This window comes from Drosophila biarmipes, chromosome 2R, assembly GCF_025231255.1.
Source record: "Drosophila biarmipes strain raj3 chromosome 2R, RU_DBia_V1.1, whole genome shotgun sequence".
NCBI lineage: Eukaryota > Metazoa > Arthropoda > Insecta > Diptera > Drosophilidae > Drosophila > Drosophila biarmipes.
In genome coordinates, this window is record NC_066615.1 from 15693776 (window position 1) to 15718425 (window position 24650).

At 42.0% G+C, this 24650-nt stretch overlaps 2 protein-coding genes across 5 annotated transcripts; both read right to left on the bottom strand.

Moving 5' to 3' along the window:
* Positions 1-408: 408 nt before the first annotated feature.
* LOC108036453 (putative sodium-coupled neutral amino acid transporter 11) lies at positions 409-16855 on the bottom strand. 4 transcript variants are annotated; one of them, XM_017112612.3, is made up of 11 exons: positions 16802-16855; positions 16237-16516; positions 12446-12505; positions 6362-6679; positions 6038-6152; positions 4970-5222; positions 3363-3433; positions 3110-3271; positions 2881-2993; positions 2604-2795; positions 409-1602 (listed from the first exon to the last, which is right to left on the bottom strand). In XM_017112612.3, the coding sequence occupies exons 2-11, from the start codon at positions 16291-16293 to the stop codon at positions 1360-1362; spliced, it is 1584 nt and encodes a 527-aa protein (XP_016968101.1). In that variant the 5' UTR covers positions 16294-16516; positions 16802-16855; the 3' UTR covers positions 409-1359. The 4 variants fall into 4 exon arrangements, with proteins under 4 accessions (XP_016968101.1, XP_016968102.1, XP_016968103.1 ...); XM_017112613.3 differs by having other exon boundaries at positions 16744-16837; XM_017112614.3 differs by lacking the exon at positions 12446-12505.
* A 623-nt stretch (positions 16856-17478) lies between these two features.
* Positions 17479-19227, bottom strand: LOC108036280 (leucine-rich repeat-containing protein 34). The gene is made up of 2 exons (XM_017112291.3): positions 18706-19227; positions 17479-18306 (listed from the first exon to the last, which is right to left on the bottom strand). The coding sequence occupies exons 1-2, from the start codon at positions 19124-19126 to the stop codon at positions 17564-17566; spliced, it is 1164 nt and encodes a 387-aa protein (XP_016967780.1). The 5' UTR covers positions 19127-19227; the 3' UTR covers positions 17479-17563.
* Between the last annotated feature and the right edge of the window lie 5423 nt (positions 19228-24650).

The following is a 24650-nucleotide window of genomic DNA, read 5'->3' on the forward strand; positions in this document are numbered from 1 at the left end:
ATCCCCAGTTCCCCACTACTTCTTTGTTATACATATTAATATGGCATAGCGCTAAGGAGACAGAGAGAAACAGGGGGATACAACAAGATATTTGGCGAATGAGAACATGAGGAGTACAGTACGACAAGCTGATCTATATAGCGTGTATATACAAGAAGTCTGTAGAAATAGTATGCTGTTTCTGTTCTGTTTCCCCTTCCGGTCGCCATTTTCCGGTTTCCGGTTGCCGGTCTCGTTGTGTATAGTATAGGTTAGATCTTGTAAAAAGTATCCTAGAAAAGCCCTGGGCGCGTCCCGTGTTCCTTGGCCATGATATGTAGTGTTTAAGCTCTTAGAATACAGAGTTAGTGGGCTCTTCAGCTTGGTTCCGATCTCTCAGCCCCAAAGGAGAAAGCAAGAAGTGATAGCTCGTGTGTATAGAGTGTAAAGACTTTAATCACATCCAAAAATGCATACACATGTATTTACAAAATATCGTGCAGTATAAATCAAGAGTTGTACAAAAATATACCATCGTGTGTGGGTGGTAACCATATATATAAGATTTCGATCGTGTGCGGTGTACATTATACGTACGCAATTCAAAACAGAGTTCAGTGCTGGTAACAACTCAAAACTGTTGTTCAAATCGATGTGTTGATGGATAGAATTTGATCTTAGTTCGGTTCGAAGCGCAGTTGACTACTCCTTGTATACATATACATATATATATAAAACTTGGGAATACGATTCGGTAACGTCGGGGCATAGATACACATATACATAGTTACAAATAGCTATAATACTTGTTCGATTTTGATTTGCCTCTCAACTCGGGAATAAGTCGGTTGTCGTCAAGGATTGCATGTGTATATTGGTGCCCAAATAGTTTCAGACTACGCTAAAGCTACGGATAACATCTAGTTCTAGTTTGGTTTAGTTCGCCTCCGCCTCCGCCTCCGCCTTCGCCTTCGCTCTGGCTTCATTTCGCTTCGATTTCTCATACACATATATCGAGGAACTTTCACTACTTTCAACAATATCGACATCAACAACGGGGATCCAACGAAAGGTATACTATCAACAAATAACTATCCGGTGCAAATATGCAAGGGTTTTGTTCGATCGCAGAGAATTTGCCTGGCCTTTGTACTGAGGTTCGCCCGTATCACACACACTCTTCCACTAGCCAATGCAACGCCGTGCCTACTACTTACTTACGCAGATACTTTGAACGTCTGGGACTCAGGTACAAGTTTTTCTTTCGATGCGACAAGGTGCAGCTGTGTCAACTCAGGGTCAACTCAGGGGTCTCGAACCAAAGTGAGAGAATGGAAAACAAAGTACGATCCCAACCAGTGTCCCCCAACTGTGGCCCACTTAGTTCTCGGCGGTGGAGTTCCGGAACTCCTGCCGGCAGTAGCCCATCACAATGTCCGACCGGCAGTCGCCGCCCATCAGTCCCGGCAGCAGGACCGCCGCCCCCAGGATGGTGACCAGGGCTCCGAAGACCACCAGGCCCAGGGCGGGCAGCTTCTCGCGGCTGAGCAGGGCGTGCGGCTCCATCTGGATGTAGGCCAGGCCGGGCAGGATGTAGGCCAAGGGTATGGCCGCCAGGAGACCCTGAAACGGACGGGTACGAGGGTGGTTGGGTGGTGTCCATAAATTTGCATGGCAAACACAAAGACGGCTTCGGGTTCGGCACCGAACTTAAGGAGGCCTTTTGGGACCGACCGTGTGGCCAATACCCGTGACCAGAATATCTCAGGCAAACGACTTACTGATGATAATAAACTTGGCCATAAGGTTTCCCCAGTCTGAATTAGTCTCAGATGTATTTAATGAAGCTTTTAAAATGGACCTATTCTCTTCTTGAATTCTGTTTTTCCTATTTCCATTTAAACGATAACATCACGCAACAGAATATTTAACGAACTGAACTGCATTTATATTGCAGTATACCAATATGGTCATAAATAACCTTTAGATTTTCAAAGTTTTATGGACAATATCTAACTCTGAGCACAAATATAATTATAACCGAAAAATAAATAAGAATGATTTTGAATGTGGTAGCTTATATTAGCTTAAGAAACACAATTAAATACAATTGGCAACTTCCAAAAATTTAAAATGTTAGAAAAATGTTACACAGAAAAACTTGAATTACCAGTTGTTGTAATACTTTTAAACCTATTGTTAAAGTTTAGAACATTTGTATAATTCGTATAATTTAAATAGTTTTGGCAGAACTTTTACTTTCTGCGGTTAAACTAAGTTTTGCTTTCAAATTGCGGAAGAGGTTACATAAATTATCATGAGTTGTACCTCAAAACAAAACCGCAAAAAAACACTAATATATACTAAATAACCTTACTTAACCTTACCTTTTAATAACTTCCTAAAATTCCTAAATTATAGGATACAAATTCATAAATTCAAATATTTATGACTATGAAGCTTATTTTCATCTTACGTAAAACCGCATTTCTTTGAGAATTTATTTAAAAGTACTGCCTAAGTACCTGGCATTTGTAGGATTCTGGTCAAGGGTATCAGGCCCGTTTCTTACACCGAACGTGGATAGAAATCAAGGATTAAGGACATGCCAAATCCGTACTCACATTCAGCTCCAGCACCGAACCGAGGCAGTCGGTCATGGGCGAGATGACGAAGGCGCTGAACACGATGGCCATGGTAATGGCTTTCGAGTACTCGTCGATAATGGCCCCCTTCTCCAGGCTGGGGTCCTTGTCCTGGGTGAACTCGCTGATGGGCTCCTTCAGCACGAAGCGGTGGACGAGGGCGCGCACAATCTGTGGGGAAAATGGCCCCCGAAAAAGAGGAAAACATTACTTGCGGAACTTTCTCGAGTATCATGGTATGGTGGCCCAACCCAACCTCGCGGGAAACGAAGCACTCGATGGGGAAGGTCAGCAGTATCGATATGGAGAAGAGCACACGCGAGAAGTTCATCAGGTCGTCATCCCAGCAATAGTTCTCCAGGAGATCACCTGAAAAAACGCAATAAAACAAAGCAAATCCCAGGGGTATATAGTAAATAAAAGACAGGAAGCCTCCGCAAATTGCCTGTCAGTGCAATTAAATGCAATTTGTGTCAATCCCTCACCTTGGGACAGGGCGCGGAAGGTGGAGTAGCCGGCGATGCCGAACAGGGCCGCCACCGTCCAGGCGAATCCAATCGAAATGTGGGTGACCTTCTCCCAGCGCTCCATGGTCGCGTCGCGCATCGATTGATAAACGAGGAAGGTGTTGTGATGACACATGAAAGCTGCACAGACAGATGTCCAATAGATGGATAGATAGATTGGTTCGCTTGGCTAGAAGGACATTGGGTGGTGGCAGGTCCCCCACAGACTTACCAAACACCATAATGCCCGTGGCCGGGATAAGATCCGAGTTGGCAAACCGCCACGACTCCGCCGTGTCCGTCCTGGGGATGGAAGGTGGGTGGGGAAAAAGGTTTTCCCCGCAAAACATTACACAAAAGTTAACACCAAATTAACATTTCGTTGGCCGCGTCCGCCGGAAACGTGAATTATTCGCATAAAAAATGGTTAAAAACAAAGGGTGCGGACCGAGAGATAAGACGAGAGGGAAGGCCAGGCAGCCGCAAATTGGAAATTTATTTAAATTTTATGCCAGAGACCGCAGACGCAGCATTCAAGGTTGGCGAAAAAGAGGGGGAGCCTCCGGTGACCTTGGAGCTGCCAGGGGAAAGTGTTGCGCATATGGTTGTAGTTATTTGTAGTTATATGCATACAACTTAGTTGCCACTGCAACAGACTCAACTCGACTCACCTAATGAAAAGCCATAAAAGGCAAACAAGTGGCACACTAAATTTTATGAGCTCTGCGCTTCTGAGGGTTCGCGATTGGGATGGGGATGAGGAGCAGGCACCACCGCCCTGGGCAGTTGCCACAGATTTGAAAGCACTAAAGCGCCACTTAGCACTAACGCCCAGGGCCACCCACCCGCCAAAGCCACCCACCCACAGCCCTATTCCCCAGCTCAACTGGTTGCAACTTTGTTAACGGTTAGGGAAAATCGAGCCAAGTACACAACTTGTAATTAAAATGCAAATAAATCTTTACGCGGTTTTGTTTGGTAATTTTTATAAATTGCCTGGCAGGCTGCAAAGTTAAATGGCTTTGCCCCATTTTAATATCTTGAATATTTGTGCTGTCTGGAATATTAAAATTGGGAAAAGCCATTAACGCCGAATTGCAGCCCCAGCTTTCCGCCTGCCAGGTAAATAACCAATTAAATAAAATTGGCTTTGAGAGCAGACTGTTGTTTCTTTATTTATTAAAATAAATGTATTTTAAGTGCCACAATTCATAATTTTATTGCAAATATATCTTTACTTTTGCCTCACTTTTATATATTAATTTTGCTATTAGGACAGGCTGACTTTTGGTATTAATAGAACTATACATGCAAATAGGCTATTTTCTTTACCTAAGATCGATATCCAAAAATGAAACTAATTGAATAATGCTCATGCCTATAATCAACTGATATGATAAAATAATTGCTGGAAATTGATAGCGCGAAGTCTGAATAAAAATGTTTTAATTTTCAAAACCTAATTTCCCCGCCGTCTAAGTTCTGCGAATAAATTATCTATGTAGGTCGCCCATCAGGTAGTTACAATTGTAATTTATAAGCTGAAATTAGGCGGTAATTGTCTTAATCGATGGACGTTGGCATTTCAGTGAAAACATTATTCAATTAATATTACACGCCATGAATTTACGATGGGGGTCGATTGCATTTAAAGTTGATTTGCTACTATCAAAAAAAAAACATAAAAAAACGGGCATTTAAAGACTTTAAAGGACGAACCAAATAGAAAAAAAGTATAAAGAAATGTTGTTTCTTGCCAAACAAAAACAGAGGTTAACAAACAATGTAAGAGCGAATTCTTGCTGGAAAATTCTTGAAGACTAGAACCGACATACTTACACTTTATAGTCGCCGGACATGAGCTTGATGATGACCGCAAACAGGATGAAGACCACGCAGGCCAGGCTAATGAAGCTGGCGCGGGCCAGCCGGGAGACGTTCTTGTAGAGGCAGAGGGGCATCACCACGCCCACGTTGACGAAGAAGACCACGCCCAGCCGCACGGCGCCCATGGAACCGCCCCAGGAGGGGAAGAAGCGGACCAGCACTTTCGACAGCGTATCGCCCACCACCACGTTGTAGGATATCATGGCTGCAGGAGGGGGTTCGGAAAAATATATCAGGGAAATTCCATCACAAAAATTGGTCATCAAATTTATATTGCTTCGTAAAAAATGTTGATTAAAGAATATCTATGGGCATGTTGACTAGCAAGTTAGAATCCAATCATAAACAAAATTTCCTAACAACAGGGAACAGATTGCTGAAAATATTTATTAAGAACATTTTTAGCTTTAGTTATTCTACATATAATAAATTTCAAAAAAAAAGTATAGAAATTAAATAGCATAAATTTAAGGCGATGAAGAAACAATCTGTTAGTCTTGAATTGGAAAAATACAATAGAATAGTTTAATGGAAGGATAAATTAAATGGATATCACAGATTGATAACAAGAGGAAAGGCTTTAAAAATATAAAATCTCTCTTTTTAAGCTAATTTTATTTTTAATTCTTGAATATTTATTTTTATTTATTTAATTTAGGCTAGAATTTGCTTCACAAAAAAAGGAATGTGCAACCAAAAATTTCGTGTTCAATATTAACGTGTGATTTGCAATCTAACTAAATTTTGTATTATAAAAGAACTTTTTCTATGTCCAAAAATGTATAATGATTTTTTGTTACCTAAAAATGATTTAGTTGTGAAAGACACCGTAATGTATAAAATAAATCAAAAAACAAAAAAGGTTATTTTTTTCGTTGATTATTAAAATTAAAAAAAGACAAAATTTGATAATTTATGCTCTCAATATATCCATAAAAATGGACAAAAATAGTCGATTTCTAGCATTTTCCAGTGCAATGTAATGTTTCCCTCCCCAAAAGCAGGAGCTGACCGACTCACCCAGGAAGGGATACATGAACTGCAGGAGCGAGAGCAGGTAGTAGCCGTACTTGCCGTAGGCCGCCTCCATGATGCCCGGATAGCTGAACCGACCGCAGATGTGGCCGCATCTGACCTGCAAATGAAATGAGGCTTTAACGGCTGCACACGCCCTCGCAAATGAGTGCGCTCGTTAATTATGCGGAAAACGCTGTTCCCGGCATCGAACGGAAATGCGTTTAGCATGTGACTTTGGTCCCGGCCAACCCGGGCCTGTCCCTAGCCCGCCTGATTGCCACTCCAAACCGATTTGGGGGAAGGCATCGGGTTAGGCCCGCCACTCACCATCAGGATGAGTGAGTAGTCGGTGATGTAGGCCACCAGGATGAGGAGGGCCAGCCCCAGGCCGAAGCCGGCGCGGTGCAGGGCGTAGGGTATGCCGATGACGCCGCTGCCCACGATGGAGTTGATGTAGTTGAACGAGGCCTGTGGCAGCGAGGACAACGTGTCCCCCAGTCCGGCATCCTGCTGTGGTTGTTGCTGCTGCTGCTGCTGCTGCGAAGGTTGCCGATGCTGCTGCTGCTGCTGCTGCTGATGTTGCTGCTGCTGCCCCTGATGTTGCTGTTGCGGCTGGCCCTGTTGCTGATGTGTCTGATGGTTGTTCTAGGAGGGGTGTAACGTACAACAAAGGTTAGCTATCGGTCGCCCTGGTGCTCGCCATTACTGCACGTTGATTGGGATAAGAGCGCAAAATTGCCTCGAGTGCCTCTTTACATCAAAAGCAAAACCAACCGGAGAGGACCCACCATCCACTCACTACCATCCCCCGCTGGCCAATGTTGCGTATACGCAATATTCAGGTGGAGGTAAAGACAAAGGCAGCTCGTATCCGTATCGTAAATTGCGGTTGAGCCAAAACCCTTCTCCTTCCACACAGAGTGTGTGCACTTAGGAAAACAGGTGCTCGAAAGGCAGAGGCTCTTGTGCTTGTCAAACAACATATGGAATGTAGGTACATTACTATGTAAGAGGCCACATATGGTGTTTAAGGAAAATCTGAACTATAAATTCTTCTTTTTCAAATAGTCAAAGTATCTTTTTTCTGATAGGTACATTTTGCAACTTTAAGCCAAATGCACCCTAAAATAAGAAAGTAAGTAAATATTTGATATTTAAGAAAATACTTTTTTAATCCTTGATTCTAACATACATTTTAATTTAAGATATGTTCCAATTTAGTGAATTTATGTGTCTGAACTTTAAGACTACTATATCTAGAGCACTTGTATAGGAGTAATTTTGCATGTTTTTGTTTTTAAATTCCCCTTTTTCAATTTTTCTACGTGGTTATGTACGTGTACGGGTATTACGAGTTTGCCAGATCCCCAGCACCAGCCGCCTGCCATAAAAGACAATTTTATATCAAGAGCTCTCACATAAACATAAATAAAATTCCTCAGCCACGTCATAAAGTCACGAAAAGCGGGCCAATGTTGTGGCCCACATTTACAGCATGGTAACTAAAAAATAAGCCAGCAGAAATAATAAAAACCGAAGGGATAAGGCCAAATTGGAGAAAAACTTTAGCCAGCTGGCAATTAAAGAAGTTCTCCCAACTGAACTTCTGGGGAAACGGCAAACAAACAACGCAAAAGTTTACACTTCTGCAGCTGGGCCACCCCAACGCCCTTTTTATTAAAGGAAGCGAGTGTAGAGTAAACATTTGCCCGAACTACTTTAAAATGGTTTCTGGAGGTGTTTTTGGTTAATGAACATTTCCAAAGGCAAATTACGCGCGAGTTGAGTTCAGATGAGTTCTGAGTTTTCAATTCAATTAAGTGGCGTCAAAGGTTGCAGAGAGGTGTTCATAACATTGGATGGAGGGGGTGAAGCCCCCCTTCAAAAGTGCCGTCAAGTATCAAAGAAAATGGCTAATTACGAGGCACGGGCACGGGAAACGCGGCCAAAGTCAAACTAACAGTCTCAGTGCCAAGGTTACAGCAGCTGCGACCGAATGAAATTACAGAGTGTCCGTTGTCAGTGGCACACAGTCCTCCGTCCTTAAAGGAACAAAAAAAAAAGGAAGAGTGCTAAATGGCCTCGACTATGAGATACCCGTTAGTCAGCTGAAGGGTGTGCGAGGGAGATGGAGATATGCATGCAGCAAATAGGCTGTTTTCGAGGTGGAACACTTCACTTGTTAATAACTTTTTAATGAATAGTCCGATTCGAACCAATTTTGGTATGTAGGTAGGTACTGATTATCACAACAAAACCCCATTTACACTTTTACAAAATTAAATGTGGACACCAGGAAAATTCAAACTTTCCAGCCCTTGCAGCTCAGCGTTCAAGCAGGCAAATAATATACCCGTTTTACTCTGCAAGTAATGGGTGTAAACAGGAAGAAAAACGAAAAGCATGGAAAAACAAATTGCGCCGTTGAAGGAAAACAGGGCCCATGTTAATCTCGAGCCGGGGCGAAAACCCTCGAAGGCCGGGAAAATTTTGCAGTCTCAACAGGATAATTTATAGCCAGCTGCCTTGATTAGTTTATCACATAGAACATTACCCGGCCATTAAATTGTTATGGCCACTTGTCCTTGGACGAGTTAAAGTTTCATCACCGAACCCAGCGATGCGCACGAGGAATCATAAATAATTGCTTGAATAAATGATATCGACGGATGAATAAATCTGTTTCCGCTGTTCAATCGAGCGTATTTTTGGGTCAAATTCGAATTTGGGCTTCGCACATATCGGATGGTCAAACGGCGAAGCATTAAAATGCGCTCGAATACTCATAAATAATTTGCCAGCATTCCCCTGCCAGCAATTAAACCTAACAGATCCAATTAATTTACCAGGGTGAAAGAGAAGGAAAATGAGGCAAGAAAAAATTCGCAGTCGAAACTCAATTGACTCAAAAGCGCGAGAAACGGGAAAAGCGGAGAAAAAAGGTGAAACAAGAGATGGAAATTCCTCGGTGGCTTCTCAGGTGCAAATACCCAGCCAAACGGGCACGTGCACACACATGCTGTTACCCACCTGGCAGGAATACCTGTCTAACAGAACGTTTCTAATAAAAGACAAACACTGTCGAAGGCAAATACAAACTCAAACACCAATAGCAACGCCGCACACGAAAGCCAATCTGGAAATATTCTGGGATCCTGCTGTAATGGCAAACAAACCTTTTTATGCACTGCACGATTTTAATTAATAACACTCATGTCTGTGGACCTCATCTCATACCCTCACTTCTAGCTCCAATTTCCTGCTCAGCAGGAAAGTAAAGTTGAACGCATGTGCCCAAATAATGGAATTAAAAATACCCTTTCCTTCTGTAAAGGTAGAAGGGCTTATAGGAGCTCTAAGGAATGAAGCTAAGGTAAGGTAAATTTTAATTAATTTTAAGGGTTTCCATGGATACGTGAAAAATGAAAAATGGAGTATTTAACTGCTAAAAATTATACAAATCGAAACATTATATTAAAAGTTATACTTATAAAAAGTTAAGCAACCGATTTGCTGCATGCATACCTCCATCTCCCTCTCACTCCCTTTAGACGATTAACGAGTACCTCATACCAGAGGTCGTTCTTTCCTATTTTTTATTGTATTTTCTGGAATTTCTGATAATGTTTGGGTTTGTTGTAAAAATAAACAGACTCCAAAAGCATTTTAATACCTCTGCAACGACAACATATTGTTGCCACCCACACATACCCCAAACTTATTATTACAAGGGAGCCAAACAAGTTGTTTGGGCCGAACTCTGGGCACATATTTGGCTGGCCTAATGAAATTAGAGAACGACAACGGGACACAATGGGGCAACTGGCCACCATTTGCACTTTAATGAAAGCGTTTGGGTCAACACCAGGCCCACATCCACATGCACATCCCAGTTGGAGAGGGCTCCTCGAGGGCCAGAGGCCAAACAATTAACAGGGGAGCCGAAATTATGCGCCAGGCCAAATGGTAAAATGGCACAATGTTGGTGGAAGCCGCAGAAATTGCAACCTTTTTGAATTGCAATTCGTGCCCCGCCGAACTATTGACACAGCCGTGTCGGCATTGTTGTCATTTCAGTTTCAGCCGTTGCCTGGGTTGCCTGGGTTTTGCACCCCTGCCGATAGACAAACAGGGGCCTACCAGCCCAGGATCCCCTGGATCCCCGACCCCTAGTTTCCCCCCGATCACCGTGTATATAGTGAAAAAGTAAACACAAACATGCAAGGCAGCCAAGTGGTCCTCGGGTCAGGTTTATCCCGCGGCGGGGATGGGTTCCCAACGAAGGGCTGTTGTTCTGGGGAAATGCAAAAGGGTCGGGGTCTGACCTTTTGCCAACTGCACAGCAAGAATAATACGAAATCGGTGACATGGACAAGTCTTGTTCGAATTTCAATGAGCCGGAAAGTTTCGCTTTAATTTGATAAGTCCAGCTCAATTTAACGCGAAAGAGAGTTTCGTTGCGTTCAACATTTTTGTAAAATAAAATATAACGAGGGAAGCTTTGTCTGCATATTTAATTTGAAGTTTTCCTGAATATAAGTATGGGGCCAACAATTTATACAATACCGAAAACTTTCTAATTTCTGTTTAAAGTTTTAGCTTATCAAAGCTTGTTTTTATGTTTATCCACTTCAATATTGAAAAACATTTCGCTTATTATTTTGATTTGAGTTGGTCTTTAAAAAGAAACTTAATAGTAATTACATATTTTACTACGGATTAAGGATATGACTTTTTTATATAACAAAAAATGAAATCCTTAACCATATATATAGCTATTTTGGAGTACAAGTCTTATAATAACTTAATAAAACAAGACGTACTTTTTGTCAGAGAATAAGACTTTTGGCCTAAATTTAAATCATCACAAAACATACAATACGACATGAAGATCGTAGAACTGTTTTAGAAGTGTATTTCTGAGCTTTTATTGTGCTCTATAACTTTTGTGCTTAATGTGATTTCTGCAGTTCCCTTTCGTTGCAATTAATGAGTGGTCTTCGGCGCTGGCCGAGAGTGGTTCCACTTTCCGCTGGAACTAACCTAATTGAGAAACAGCCGGCCGAGTGTCCCAACTATTGGCAATTTGCCTTTGAGCCAGCGCGACCATTAGTTGTGCAAACAATCAGGGCTTTCTGGCTTCTGGTCCCCCATTCGCACCCTCTCCCACTCGTTAATGCTGGCATTTTTTGGCCAGCCCTGGCTGCCTAATGGCTTTGCCAACAAAAACAGCCCAAGTTGTCGGTGCGAGGCCTAAGAAAACAACAAAGGCCCCACACACTCACTCACTGGCATTCCTTACTTATGCATGGTAATGCATCAAATATTACACAATGTTCCCTTCAAGTTCTGGGCCTTCACTTCCCCGGCCTGCCCCTCTCCTCGGAAGGAAGCCAGCTATGTATGGGAAATCCTTTCCTGCCTTTTCCTTCTGAAATTCTCTGGTATTAGTTGCCGGGATTAGATTCGGCTTAAAGCCAACTTACCCTGCAGCGGCCCTAGTACACTTCCATTGTTGGCATTTAATAAGCGCTGAGCTAGACGGATGAGTCCATTCATCATCTCGAACACGACTTTAAGCTTAAGACTATCACCTTAGCGTTGAGAATATAAGATGATTACGGGTTCCAGATAAGAAATTACTAAAATACTGTATTTATTTTTCCCTTTTTCATGCAACGCTTTATATCAACAAATAAGTATTTCAATTCCAGTGTCCTACCAGAGTATGGTAGATGTTTTACTGATTTATTTTTATAAAACATTTATAAAAATCCCTTTAAATAAGCTTTTAAATTCCAAATACGCCTCATAGTAAATTCTTTAATATGTTTTGAAGAAAAAAACATTTTTTTTTTATTTGTAAAATCGTAAATGAAATCTTAACAAAAAAATGTTTTGTTTTTACCACCTTTTCCTGCGCTTCAATGCCAACGAACTATTTTTTCATTCTCCAGTGCCGTCAGCCAGTAAATTCTCATTAATTTTTTTATTTCCTCCACCCCGTCTGGGTAGTATGCAATAAAAAAACACATTTTCACTTGTGATTTGTCTTCATTATCAACTCGTACATGACTTGGCCCAATGCAATATTTAATAAGGCGCTCGCGAAGTAGGCAAGCAAGTATTTCCTAATCAAGAAATTCCTTTGATGTCCAGAGACCAAGAGCAATTTGTACGGCACGAAAGACCCCGGAGAAGGTTGCACACCCAGAATGCCAGATATGTAGCTCCCATTCCAGCCGGTCTCCCCATTTTTTACCCAAGCCAAGGTGGGCGTTACTCGGAATTTAATGAATGTGAAGGGGACTCGAATGTGAATACGAATGTGAATACGAATACGACTGCGATTCGCAATGCAAGTGCAGTGGGCGGCGGCAAGGGCAGGCGGGAATGTGGGTCGGAGTTTACCTTCATTATGTTATTGAAGTCATCGAATGCATAAGCCTCGGCAACCGACACATCGCTGCCCTGGTGAAGCGCATGAAAATCAAATTGTTAGCCATTAAATCGAGTTCACTTCAGCAACAATCGAGTGCGGGCTGAATGATTCGCGTGAAACATAAGCGTAAAGTACATATCAAATCAAACACACATGCAAATATACGAATCAACCGCAAAAATTACAATTTATTCGCATGCCGAATTTATCTATCTGTGCATGGAATATATGTATCTATATAACAGTGCGCACATATCTTTATGGAACACGTGTTTTCATATATCGGCGGGGGAAAGGCGAACGTAAGTTCAGCGGTTGGCTGGGTTTTCCTCCTTTTTATCGTTTTGGCCGTCAATTTCCGAGGTACGGAGCTTGGTTTTATTGTTCTACCGAGGCAGAGGGGAGTGAGAAAAACAGAGGGGCTTGTGAGCGTCCAAAAGGCGCCGAAATCTAAACCATTTAAGACACCCGTCTTTAACTGCACTGATAAAAAATATTGTTTATACCTTCATTGTTAAAATTAGTAGAATTTTGGAAATATAAACTCTGACTTTTAATATGACGTTTTATTGTTATATGTATTAAGATATATATTAAAAATATTTTTTATTTGTTCTGATAAAAAAATAAAAACTAAAAAATAAAACTTTGAATTGAATATTTAAAGTTAATACAGAAATAAACATAAGTTGCTTGATTTATTTTAAAAACAATATGTCATAATAGCATTATTTAATTATTTAATAAGGGACATTAATTGCATATCAAATTCAAATTTAAAATTATATAAGTTGACTCATAAGGTTAAATTAAAAATATTTTATTAAAAGTAAAAACAACGCAAAAATATTTCAAATAAATTTTAAATCCTTTGATTTTTTAAGATTTTCTTATTAGAGCAGTTTTAAATATTTAAATTAAATTATTATATATTACAAATTCAGAACATTAAGTTTTTAATGGAATTCAAATATTAAGAAACAAGTTTTTAGTCCAGAATGAATATAATTATTTTTGCTATTCCTTTTCTTCAGTGCACCCACTTGCAGTGCACCCGGAGACGGACTTAGTCGGTTCTCGAGAGGGATTTGGCGATTCACCTTGATTGCCTGCGAGCCGGAATGGCTGAGCAGCACCGAGCGCCACTGGGGTGTGCAACAGTTATTGCATAAGTCGAGCACCGGTGGCGTATACGTGATGCCCGTGCCCGTTACGCATACGCCACGTTGAACTTGGGCTTGCTCCAGCAGTTAGTCCACTGTCTCCGGCAAGACAGGACGCTGCTGAGCACCATCAATGGTGTCTGAAATTTATTTAAATTGCGTTTTCCGGACAACTACTGGCACCCCTAACCCAGCGAACAATGCTTGATTTAATTGGGTCAATTGAAAGTGGGATTGAGTTAAGCGTTTGGGGCGAGGCTTGCGGGCCAATTTGAAATTCCAATGTGAACTTAATTGTCGACACGGAGTGCCGGAGAACGGAAGACTGGGATGCGCCCAGGGCCATTTGCACTGCCGCTGCAGCTGACATTGATTTCTGTTATCTCACGAGGGGGCGCCGCTGCTGCCGACATTCTTATTTGATGCCTGAGCTGGCACAGCTCGAGAGGAGCCCAGGGACGCGGAGGGGGAGCAGCAGGAGCAGCAGCGGTTCCAAGGCCAGACAGCAGATGCTCGGCTATGCCACCACATGCCTTGCATACTAAGCGACGATTAAGTGGATGCGGATGCGGATGCGGCTCTGCCCCCGGGCATAGATATAGAACTCTGAACCGGGTCCCATAAATCCCCCGTCGCCCATCCTCATGGATGTTGTGTAATTAAAGGTCGAGCGCGCCGAACCCATTGATTTTCTTATCTCCCCTCGAGAGCGCTTAATTAAATCTTGAAGGATCTCGGTTGAATTTTCACGCCCGTCAAAGGTCATCGGTGGGACAATAAATAGCAGGGGCAGCTGCCCCTGGCGAGGGGGTTCGCCCAAAGTGATTCAATTGATTGTCATCAATCATAGCATGCCGTGAATTGGGTTTGGGATAATCACTCAATCAGGACACGATTCGATGGCTCTAATGTGTCATTGTCTCCCGGTCTCCGGGGCTTTCGCTCAAGGGGTGCCGAAAACAAATTGATTTAACAGTCTTTTTCACAGCTGCAGATTGCCAAATGCGAATTGCGCGCTACGAGTTGCTAGCCACGATTTCGAGAATATATATGCGTATGTGCAGACAGAGAGACAGACAGACACGCAAGCCAATTCCAGCGGTTGGGCGAAATGGAATTCATAACGAGCTTAAGGGATTATCGGGCATAACCCGTCGACGGCTCCCAAAATCCCAGGCCCAAGCCCCTCGGCCAGATTCATATGCAAATGTTGGCGTGGGCATTTATTAAGCCTTGATTGATCGACGGGGCATTTGGTTTATTAACAATTCATTGGCCAAGGCGAGGAGTGCGCCTACGAAAATGTGTCGTTAAATCTATTGTGGCTTTCGGCTGGGAAAATTTCATTTTCCCTGCCCGAAAAGCTGAAAGCTGAAAGAGACCAAAGTTGATTACGTTCTACGCAAAATATGACAGGCGCATTTTCCTCTTTGCAGGACAATTTTAGAAAGCAGCCACAAAAAATACTTTTTTGTGTATATCAATTTTTAAAGTGAAATGGGAGCACACCTTGATGTGCGAAAAGTTAACAAAGCGATTTATTAATGACCTTTTAGAGTTTTTGTTAAAGTTCAAATTTTGAAAATGTCACAAAAAAAGAATTAGAGGATAATAAAAAGTGAAAATTTTAAAGGTTTAAAAACCCGTATGTTAACATGGAACTATCAATGACTTTTAAAATGACATTTAAAAAGTGAAAATACCATTTTGAAATCTGTTGCTTTTAATAAAATGTTATATTTACAGGAGAGGTTTTCAAGTTAAAATATAAATATGTTCTACATTTATAATTAACTTAGTTATTAATAGAGTGGAATCAATCCAAAAAGTGGATTTTGATTTAATGATGATTAATGATTCATAGTCTAAAATATCTTCATCCTATCTTTAATACTTGTATATGCTATTTTTGAGGTATGTACTTTATCTAGTAAATGAGAGATACAAAAAGGTAGGGAAATGATGATTTTATATATTTGAAGAGGTTCATTAGTCAAAGAAGACTATTTTTAAATTAATAATGTGTAATATTCATGACCTAAAAATCTCTTCATCTTATCTTTAATACTAGTAGGTGCTGACATGAGTCTAAGAAAAGGATTGTTGAGATAGTGATGTGAAATATGTCAATAACCTATCTTCTATCATAGTAGATGCTATTTTGGAGATATAACATACATCTAGGAAATGAGAGAGACCAACAAGAAGGATATGATCATTCACAAACTCTTTTCAAATGAAGTGCGACCTAGATATTTTAGATCTTTGGATTTTCATGGACTACTCGCGTGGGTACTTTGCTTGCAGGGACAAAAAATGCAATATTGAAGCTCTTGGAAGCTGGGATACTTGGGGGTAAGACAAAGCTGTCAAGCCCGACTTTTGGCATATCCGCGGCCATTATGCACTCTGCGGGCAGCTGGCCAATCAGTCGGTCGTGTGGCTGCAATTAGTCGCAGTTCCTGCGGCCGGGAAAGCGTGCAATTAGGTGCTGCGGGGAAGTGCTCGAGTTGTGGGTGCCTTCGGTGATTTCGGGGTGAGGACTCGAAAAGCAGGCGCTGCTCAAACTAAGTGCATATAATTAGGGGCCGACTCACCTGGCGCTGCAGGATGTAGCTGAATTCCGTGGCCGTGTTGCGTCGACTGTCGTTCATTTTGCTCGGCCTGCCCTGTCTTTGGTCTAACTTTGCTAATAGTAAAAGTTGTAACTGCCTTCGGCTTCAATTTTAGTTTAGTTCGTTTGCTTAGTTCGGTTAGGATTTAGTTTCGGGCTTAGTTTTCGTTTTAGTTTTAGTTCTGGCCTTAGTTTCGGTTTACTTTAGGTGGGTAGTTGGCTGGCCTTATGAAGTGACTGGATATATGTGCACGAGCAGCCGCCTGCAAGCAGATAAACAAATTTACAACTGAAATGAGATAAAAGAAATGGGGGGGCAACACAATTTGCCGCAGGCACAACGCAGTTTCAGTTTTCCTGTTGTTTTCAAGAGTTATACAAGAACTGGAGCACTCAGCCTGGCACTGTCACCGAACCGAAAACTGGCAGTCTATTTAGTCAAATGTTTTTCTGTGTTTTTTAGGTATTTTAAGCTGCATTTTATTATTACGTATGGTGTATATTTTTATGGCATGTGGGTGTTTTCAATGGAGTTTGCATTGTCTAACCGATTTATCGGGTGTTCGATGCGATTTGGTTGCTTCGACGCTTTCGATGAGACTGCTGCAATAAAAATATATTGCGAAACTCTCAACGAGGATACCGTTAGCGTGGTCCTGTCGCCGTCGCTGCCCGAAGCTCTGCTCCCGCTCTCCGCTCTCTCGCCGCGTCGCCGTCGCCGTCGTTTCTCCTTCTCGCTCTCATTATGCTCGCCTTGTTGTTGCTGTCTGACTTTGAAATCGCCACACAGTCGCAAGTGCACCCACACACTCTCGCGGCGTGCGCTCTCCCACAATAACAAAAAAACAGAAGCCGGAAACGAAAGGGAAAGTTGCCACCCTGTCGGAATGGAAGAGCGCCATTTTCCAGAGAGAGCACTCCGCGGAAATCAGCTGACGCTCCCCACCGATTTTCAAATCCATTTTCAAATTTCAGTTAGTTTCCCCTGAAAGTAGGCAATTTTCAACACTGCCCTTCCAGCGCCATCTGTTGAGAACTTTCGGAATGAAGGTCAACATTTCAGGTAAGTATTTTTAGGATACTTTGATATTATAAGATACTAAGATAATATAAATTAAAGGATAATAAATATTAACATTATAAAAAATAAATATTAAATACATTTTATGTCACAAAAAAACATTTTTCATACGACTCTTATCTTATCTGAACATAAACATAAAGTAATTACAATATATTTATGCCGAATAGCAGAGTTTTAAATTTATTTATGCATAGGCAACCATAGTTAACAACTTCTTTTCAGGGTTCTATCTCCAAGGCACCACCCTGTAGTCCTGCAGAGCCTCGTCGTAGGTGTAACTGATGTCCAGCTCCGAGTGCAGCACCACCTCGGCGTCCAGCAATCGACGCACTATCATGGCGGTACGCGAGTCAAACTGGTTGCCAAACAAGGTCAGGCTATCCAGCTTGCAGCGCTTTTTCATGGCCAGGAGGATAAGGTTCACCGCCTCGGATTCCATTTCGTTGTAGTTCAAGTTCAGGGTCCGCAGCTGGCGGCACGAGGTCAGGTACTTGGCCACCCACTCGCCACCGTGGGTGCCAATGGAGCAGTAGCTAATGTCCAGGAGTTCCAGGAGCCCACCCATGGACATGCCGCGCAGCAGGAAGAAGGCCCCATCCGAGCCGATCTTGTTGCAGGCGATGCGAAGGCGACGGAATACCGAAGTGGGCAGGGCCAGGTATTCGGCAATGGGAATCATGTCCTGGGCGGTCAGCTCGCAGTGCTCCAAGGACAGACTCCACAGGGTGTTCTGCATCAGCAGCGAGCCCAGCACGGAGGCGATCTTCTCCGTGTCCAGGCTGAGACTATTCCCCAGGATCCTTGCGGCTTTCAGGGTGCGCACGCCCAGCGACTTGTGCACCCCGTCCGCGATCAGGGCAAAGTTGTACTGGGTCAGGCTGCAGCGGGACACGTTGAGCCGGCGCAGGGTCCTGCTGACCAGGAGGAACTCCCGCAGGATACGCACATCGTCGTCGGTGAGGGGCGTGCCTGGACATCAGACATAAAATCAATCTTTATTTCAAAATTATATTTTAAGGGACTAAAGAAGACATGGCAATCGATTCCATCGATTTAAAACTGATGTCAAACTGTATGGGAAAATGTACTTACTTTACCAAAAAAAAAAAAAAAACTTGTATCAGTTAGTTAAACACTTGTTTGATTTCATTTACAATATTTCTAAATAAAAAGGAAAGTTAATGCTTTTTTTAAATAAAATAAAATTACATAGCTTCTAAAAATATTTTTAAAATTTTAGAAATCTAACACATTTTTCTATATATATGTGAATTTCCTTTTTCTTAAATTGGAAAGTTCTTAATTTTGTATTTTGTCTTTGTATATTAAACTAAACAATTTTTGGGGTTAAATCCCACCAGCTCTTACCTTCCAAGCTCAACTGGCTGACATTCATCTTACTCGCATTGAGACGCAGCATCACAAAGAACTCGTGGGGAAAGTGCATCAGATTGAGGTCAATATACCAAACTGGGATCAGGGATCGGGAGAAGTCCTTCAGCAGACCGGCATCCCAGTTGCTGACGTTCAGGCTGGAGATTTTAACGCCCAATTGGGGCCGCCGCAGAAGATAGTTAACTATGGTCCGGAAGTCGCGGATGCAGTGATACTTCCGGCCGATCCGCTCCTCGAACTGAAGGCGGTTAAACTGGAATTCTCGATAGGGTCGCTCATCGTACTCCCGCTGCCAGCAGTAAAGGAGCAGGATCGTGAAAAGTCGGCTTTTCTCTGGCGAAGGACGTGGACAGGCGTTCGGATTGTATTCGCACGGGAGGACTACTTCGCACATCCTGATTTTATTAGTGTAGAATGGTTGTAAGTTAAATAATTTATATTGTTATTGGGAATTTGTGACAGCTCAGCCAGTGCAGATTGTGTGTGTGGAAAATAAGTTATATTATTTCTGAGAACCTTGCAAGTGCTGCATACTTTTCAGCTGAAACCAAAAGCAAGTCAGTGTAAAATCACTAATTTATTTCGCATGTAGATGTTTTTATCTTCTTTTATTAAATTTAAATCATAAATTGTAAATGTATAAGAAATGAATTGGTGAACTCTCCTGACAAATAAAGCAAAAAGAGTTATTTATTTAATTTAAAAATTAACTTTATAAAAAATGTTTCTGCTTACTATTGGAACTTACACTTCAGCTTTTAATTTATAATATATATATATATATATTATATTCTACTTTTTTTATAAGTTACATTTAACAATTGTGATTAGATTTAAATATGTTTTAAGTTCTTCCAACATGCTTTATTGATTGATTTTTCTTTAGGTAGAACATGATAACATGCTTACTCGTTTTTTGTTTGCCAACGACTAACTTACATTGTCGCGACGCAAGACGATGGTAAAAAGTTTTATCATCATGGCACAATGGAGCACAAAACCAAAATAGTTCATAAAAAATACGAGGCTATCATAAATTCTGATAAATTGTATAAATAGCTTTCGCAGACTTTCAGCCTCGAATAAAAATAGGAAAAAGTCCGTGTGCAGCAGTTCTGCGAACGACCCCTTAAATAGAGCGGAATGCTTCCTCATTTTCGTCATACTCCTGGCAACAAGAAATCCGCTTTTGGAGCTCCAGACATCCACGGTCTCATTAGCATAGTTTGCCAAACTGAACTGAGGCACAAACTTGGTCGCTGCGAATTACCATAAACGCCATTTCATTCATTTATGCATCCTATTCCACAATGGGAGCCCAATGGCCGCCACGTGGTCTGGTCCCCAAGTCGTCCGAGGCATCCTGGCGTGCCGGCACGCGTCGCTCCTGTCCTATAAATAAGCTGGAACCCAAAGCCGATATAGCTGCGTAGGTATACCCACTTAAATAAGTACTGGCATCGGGCAGGAGCTGCACGTAGCCAGTGGGGAATGCAGGGGTATGAGTGGTATTTGCGCCATTTATGGTCAGGTTGCATCTTCATTTATTTGATTACCTTGGCAGTGCTTGAGCATCGGAGAACGCACCACTCAGGGACAGTGCTGTAGCCTCAGCTAGTTTGCAGCCTGAAGAATCGAAAAAAATGGAATAGTTTTTATAGGAAATATAGAACTATTTAGTTACCAAAGCATACCTGAAAAAATATATTTATTTATAAATAATATTTATCTTAGGTGATCATTAAAACCCTCATCTACTGAAATAAATACCTAAAACTACTTATTATCTTTCTATATTCTTTGTAGCTTAATTGAAAATAAATTAAAATAATATTTGAATCCAATTCTAAAAAATAATGTCCTTTACCAACATTTCGACGACCTTAATTTAGTCAAAACCCCATTTATTTATTTAATATTTTGAAAAAAAGAATGCGATTGTAGTTGTTAGTTACTTTAGAAAATTTCTTTTGCTTGGCCCTTGCATTCTACATCTTCTTAGCTAGTCAGAAATAATTCTGTTTTAGCTTTTAGCCCATTGAAAAAGAGTTAAACCTTTTATTCCCTGACATCTCTGTTGGAAGAGAACTTACTAGCTTTGCCTCCGTCTGAATGGGCAGCTCCTTTAAGGCCGACGACAGGTGCCTAATCAATAGACCAAATGACGACTGCCAGCACTTGCCCGGGAGTTATTTTTCACTTTTACTACCTGGCCATGGCCACGAGATTGCTGAAGCCACTTTTGGGCCCGAGCTGGGCCATGGCCATGGGGCAGCTCCGGCTCGAATCTGCATTAATTTACGGCCTGCGATGGTCAGACGGCCAGAAGGCAGACAGCAGACAGCAGACAGCCGGGAGCCCAGGAGGCTCCAAGGGGCTCCGAGACCTGCTCCTCGCTTAGTCATCAAGATGCCTGGTATGCTGCTGACCAGAGGCAATTAACATCGGCGACAATTCGGCCTGCCTGCGAAGCCTCAAATTGAAATTCGAAAAGTGCCAGGAGTGCCGGGAGTGCCAGGAGTGGCAAAAGAGCAGCTCCAGCCGTTCCGATGCTTATCTGTGCTTAGAAAAAAAGCGCGATAATTAAAAATATTGTAAAATGCCAGACGGCCAGACGCTCATAATTGCAGTGACAGTGGCAGGGGCAGAGGTGGAGGGCCTGGGCCCAGTCAAAATCGCAGACGACGGAGAATCAGTCAAAGTCTCAGTTTACAGCTACCAGACAAGGCGACGCGGCGGAGGAGCACTGCATGTGCATATCATTTAAATAACTTGCCGCAGCGCAGCACAAGTGTGAAACTGCAGCAGCCACTACTATCCATCCAGCCAGCCAGCCAGCCAGCCATCCGACGGGTCGGTTCACCTGCTCCGCTGCCGAGGCGACCATCACATCGCCTCACATGAGCCCATGGTCCATATTTGGATGCACAACGGCAGCGCATCTGCATCACTTAAGGACCAACATCGACATCGCCGGCAGCTCCGACGTGTCTGCCACGGCCTCCAGACAAACTGCAGACATGCACTTGTCTCCGGCTGGCTGGATGGCTGGCTGGCTGCCTGGCTGGGATGGGATCGGTTGGGCTGGGCTGGGTCAGCCTCCAACTCCTCTCCGACTGCCCCTCTGCGCCCAATCCTCCTCCTCCTCCTCCTCCTTCCTCCGGCGAACGCATTCATTGTCAATTTTGACAATCAACAAGATGCGGCTGCTAAAATGCTCCTGCTTATAAAGCATCACCACACCGTCGAAAATCAGATATGCTACGATCGTGAATGTTTTACATATGTAGATTTAAATATTATTTTTAAACACTTCAAGAACTCTTTTTATCCCCCTTTTTTAATATACAAGTTTAAGGTTATTTGTTAGTTTCTCAAGTACTTACCTTAGGCCTGACATGAAAATAAGGATTAATATTCAACCTTTTAATTTGTTTTACTAAAAATAATTATATTATAATAACTATGCGTTAAATTATATGAAAACTAATATTTTAAGATTTAATATTCTTACTATTTCTCACGAGCTATACTTGTTTCTTTAAAAAAAAACTTTACTTAAGGTAAAGGTAAGGATTCAGGGCAAAACGGATCTTAAAAATTATTTCAAATATAGACCGACGTCTATAAAAACGTAGCTTAAAAAGACTTGGCTTTACAACTTTACCTTACTTTGCCATAATGATAAACAAGATAACTGCTTTACTATGTTCTCAAATGATCATTTAAAGACCCCTTTAAAGTCCTCCGAAATAAAGTCGATGTGCGCTACACCGATGTGCTCAACCGATCCTCAGCTGAGCTGAATGTTTTTCCCTGTGCAGCACCTCCAGCCGCAGTCGCTGCGACGGGCTGTCTGGCTCTGGGAGTCTCGGAGTCTCGGAGTCTCGGTCTCGGTCTCGGTCTGCATCTTCGTCTGCCGAGATCTGGATCTGGCTGGAAGGGGCTGGGCCCAAACAAAACACCAGCAGAAGCCAAACGACGGCACGCGAAAGTCTTAAAAACCGAAAATGAAAATGCGCAAAAATTAATAACAATCAGGCCTGGGGGCACTATTTTCATAGAGAATGCCAAACACCCTTATCTGGCACTTATGACAATTTCAAAAGTACATGAAACTTGTTAAGCTGATTAAAGGCTGATCCAACTATAAGCAATCTTGATAGGGGGCCCTGTGCCCATACCTATTCAAAGAAGATTCAAAGTCTATAGGCATTGAAAGTTTATTATTCCTTATCTCTAATCATGCTTAAAAGATATATTGCAATTTAAGGATTCCAATGAAGATTATACCTGTGGATATACGAGGCATTCCCCAAGCAGAAAGGCAGGGTATGGCCGAAACAGCAGCAGAAGAAGCGGCTGGAAATAAACGGTAGCACCGGCCCGGAGGGCAGAAAACAACACAATAACAAATTGGCTTCTGGTCTTTGCATTCCACATGCAATCCGAGCCAACAATAACGACAACTGCACTCGGCGGTTGCACCGGCAACCCGGCAATCGGTGCTCGGTGCTCGCCACTCGGCACCAGTCGCCGTCGCCGTCGCCAACCATGGCCAAAAGCCGGTGGCCAAGATCCAGAGAGATGGTGGCACCCTCGGTGCCCGCTCCTCCAGCCACCATCGAACTAACCATGCTACATGTCTGGGCTCTACAGACGGGCTCTGGGAACACTTCTTCCTCCTGGTTCGGGCCTGAGCCGGTGCTGACTTGACACGTCTGGTTCGCCGGCTGCGGAGCATCGAGTGTTTTTAATAGACGTGCACCAGCCCACCGGACCTTACCGCAGGCTGTCGCTCCCCTGCCCAGTGAGGGTTCTCTCAATCGTTTCTTTATAGACTGGGAAAAATACCAATTAGGAGGCCTAAAGGAAAAATATATAAAAATATATAAAATTAAATAGGTTAAATAGATAAATTAGATTACAAGATAGAAGATATATGTACCTTTTAGTCCCAATGAAAAATCAATATTATTTACGATGAGGTTTAAGTAAAACAGTAACCTAAATACTTAAATCTTCATGTTGTTCTGCACAAAAACAAACTATTATTTTCTATTTATCCCTTAGGCATTTAAGATAAGCATGTATCTTTAACCTCTCAGAAGAGATTGCTGGGACTGGAATGTTTGGAACTCATTATGTATATAAATCATTTAATATTAATTTTGTATCTGCCACAGAACAGGTAATTTTCCATAACAATTTAGAAATAAAAATTGTAACAAAGTGGGTACAAATAAGAGTATACAAAGCAATAACCCTACATACAATCCAAATAGTTTTTCACTTCATATTTATTTAAATCTTTGTTTTTTTGTTCAGTGCTCTCTTCAGTTGTGTGGATTGTGTAATGCAGATGACTTGGTCCCCTTAAATCGCTCGAATCAGAAGTGAGGGATAATTAAGTTAACTACGTGTTGATGGTTAAGTAATTTCGCTTCGGTGCATGCATATTTAATGTACCCACCGGGAAATGCATCTAATTAAATTGCAATGCCAAAATTTTAGTTATTACCTAATTTCAGGGAAACCACACCCTTTCTTAGCAATCGCGAAGGTCAAATCTCGCACCGCCCTAGAAGTATTTATAGTTTCATTAGTTGAGCTATGACTGCTCAATAATGTTTATGTTGGAGCCATAGAACTATAAATCCCCAAAAAGTCAAAACAAACCGATAGGCCAATAGTTGCCATTCCAATAGTAGCATAAAACGTATTTAATGGATGCTTGTTTAACTCGAAGAATTCCGACAACCCCAATTAGCCTATATTTAATCTCTGGTTATATATTGTGTAAAATTGCTGAGTCGGCAGTTGTACTACGACATGGCGATAAAATCTGGCTAAGAACTGGCAATAATAAAATCAACTTCAAAAGGCTTTTGATAAGGGTATACTCTACTTATAGTGGA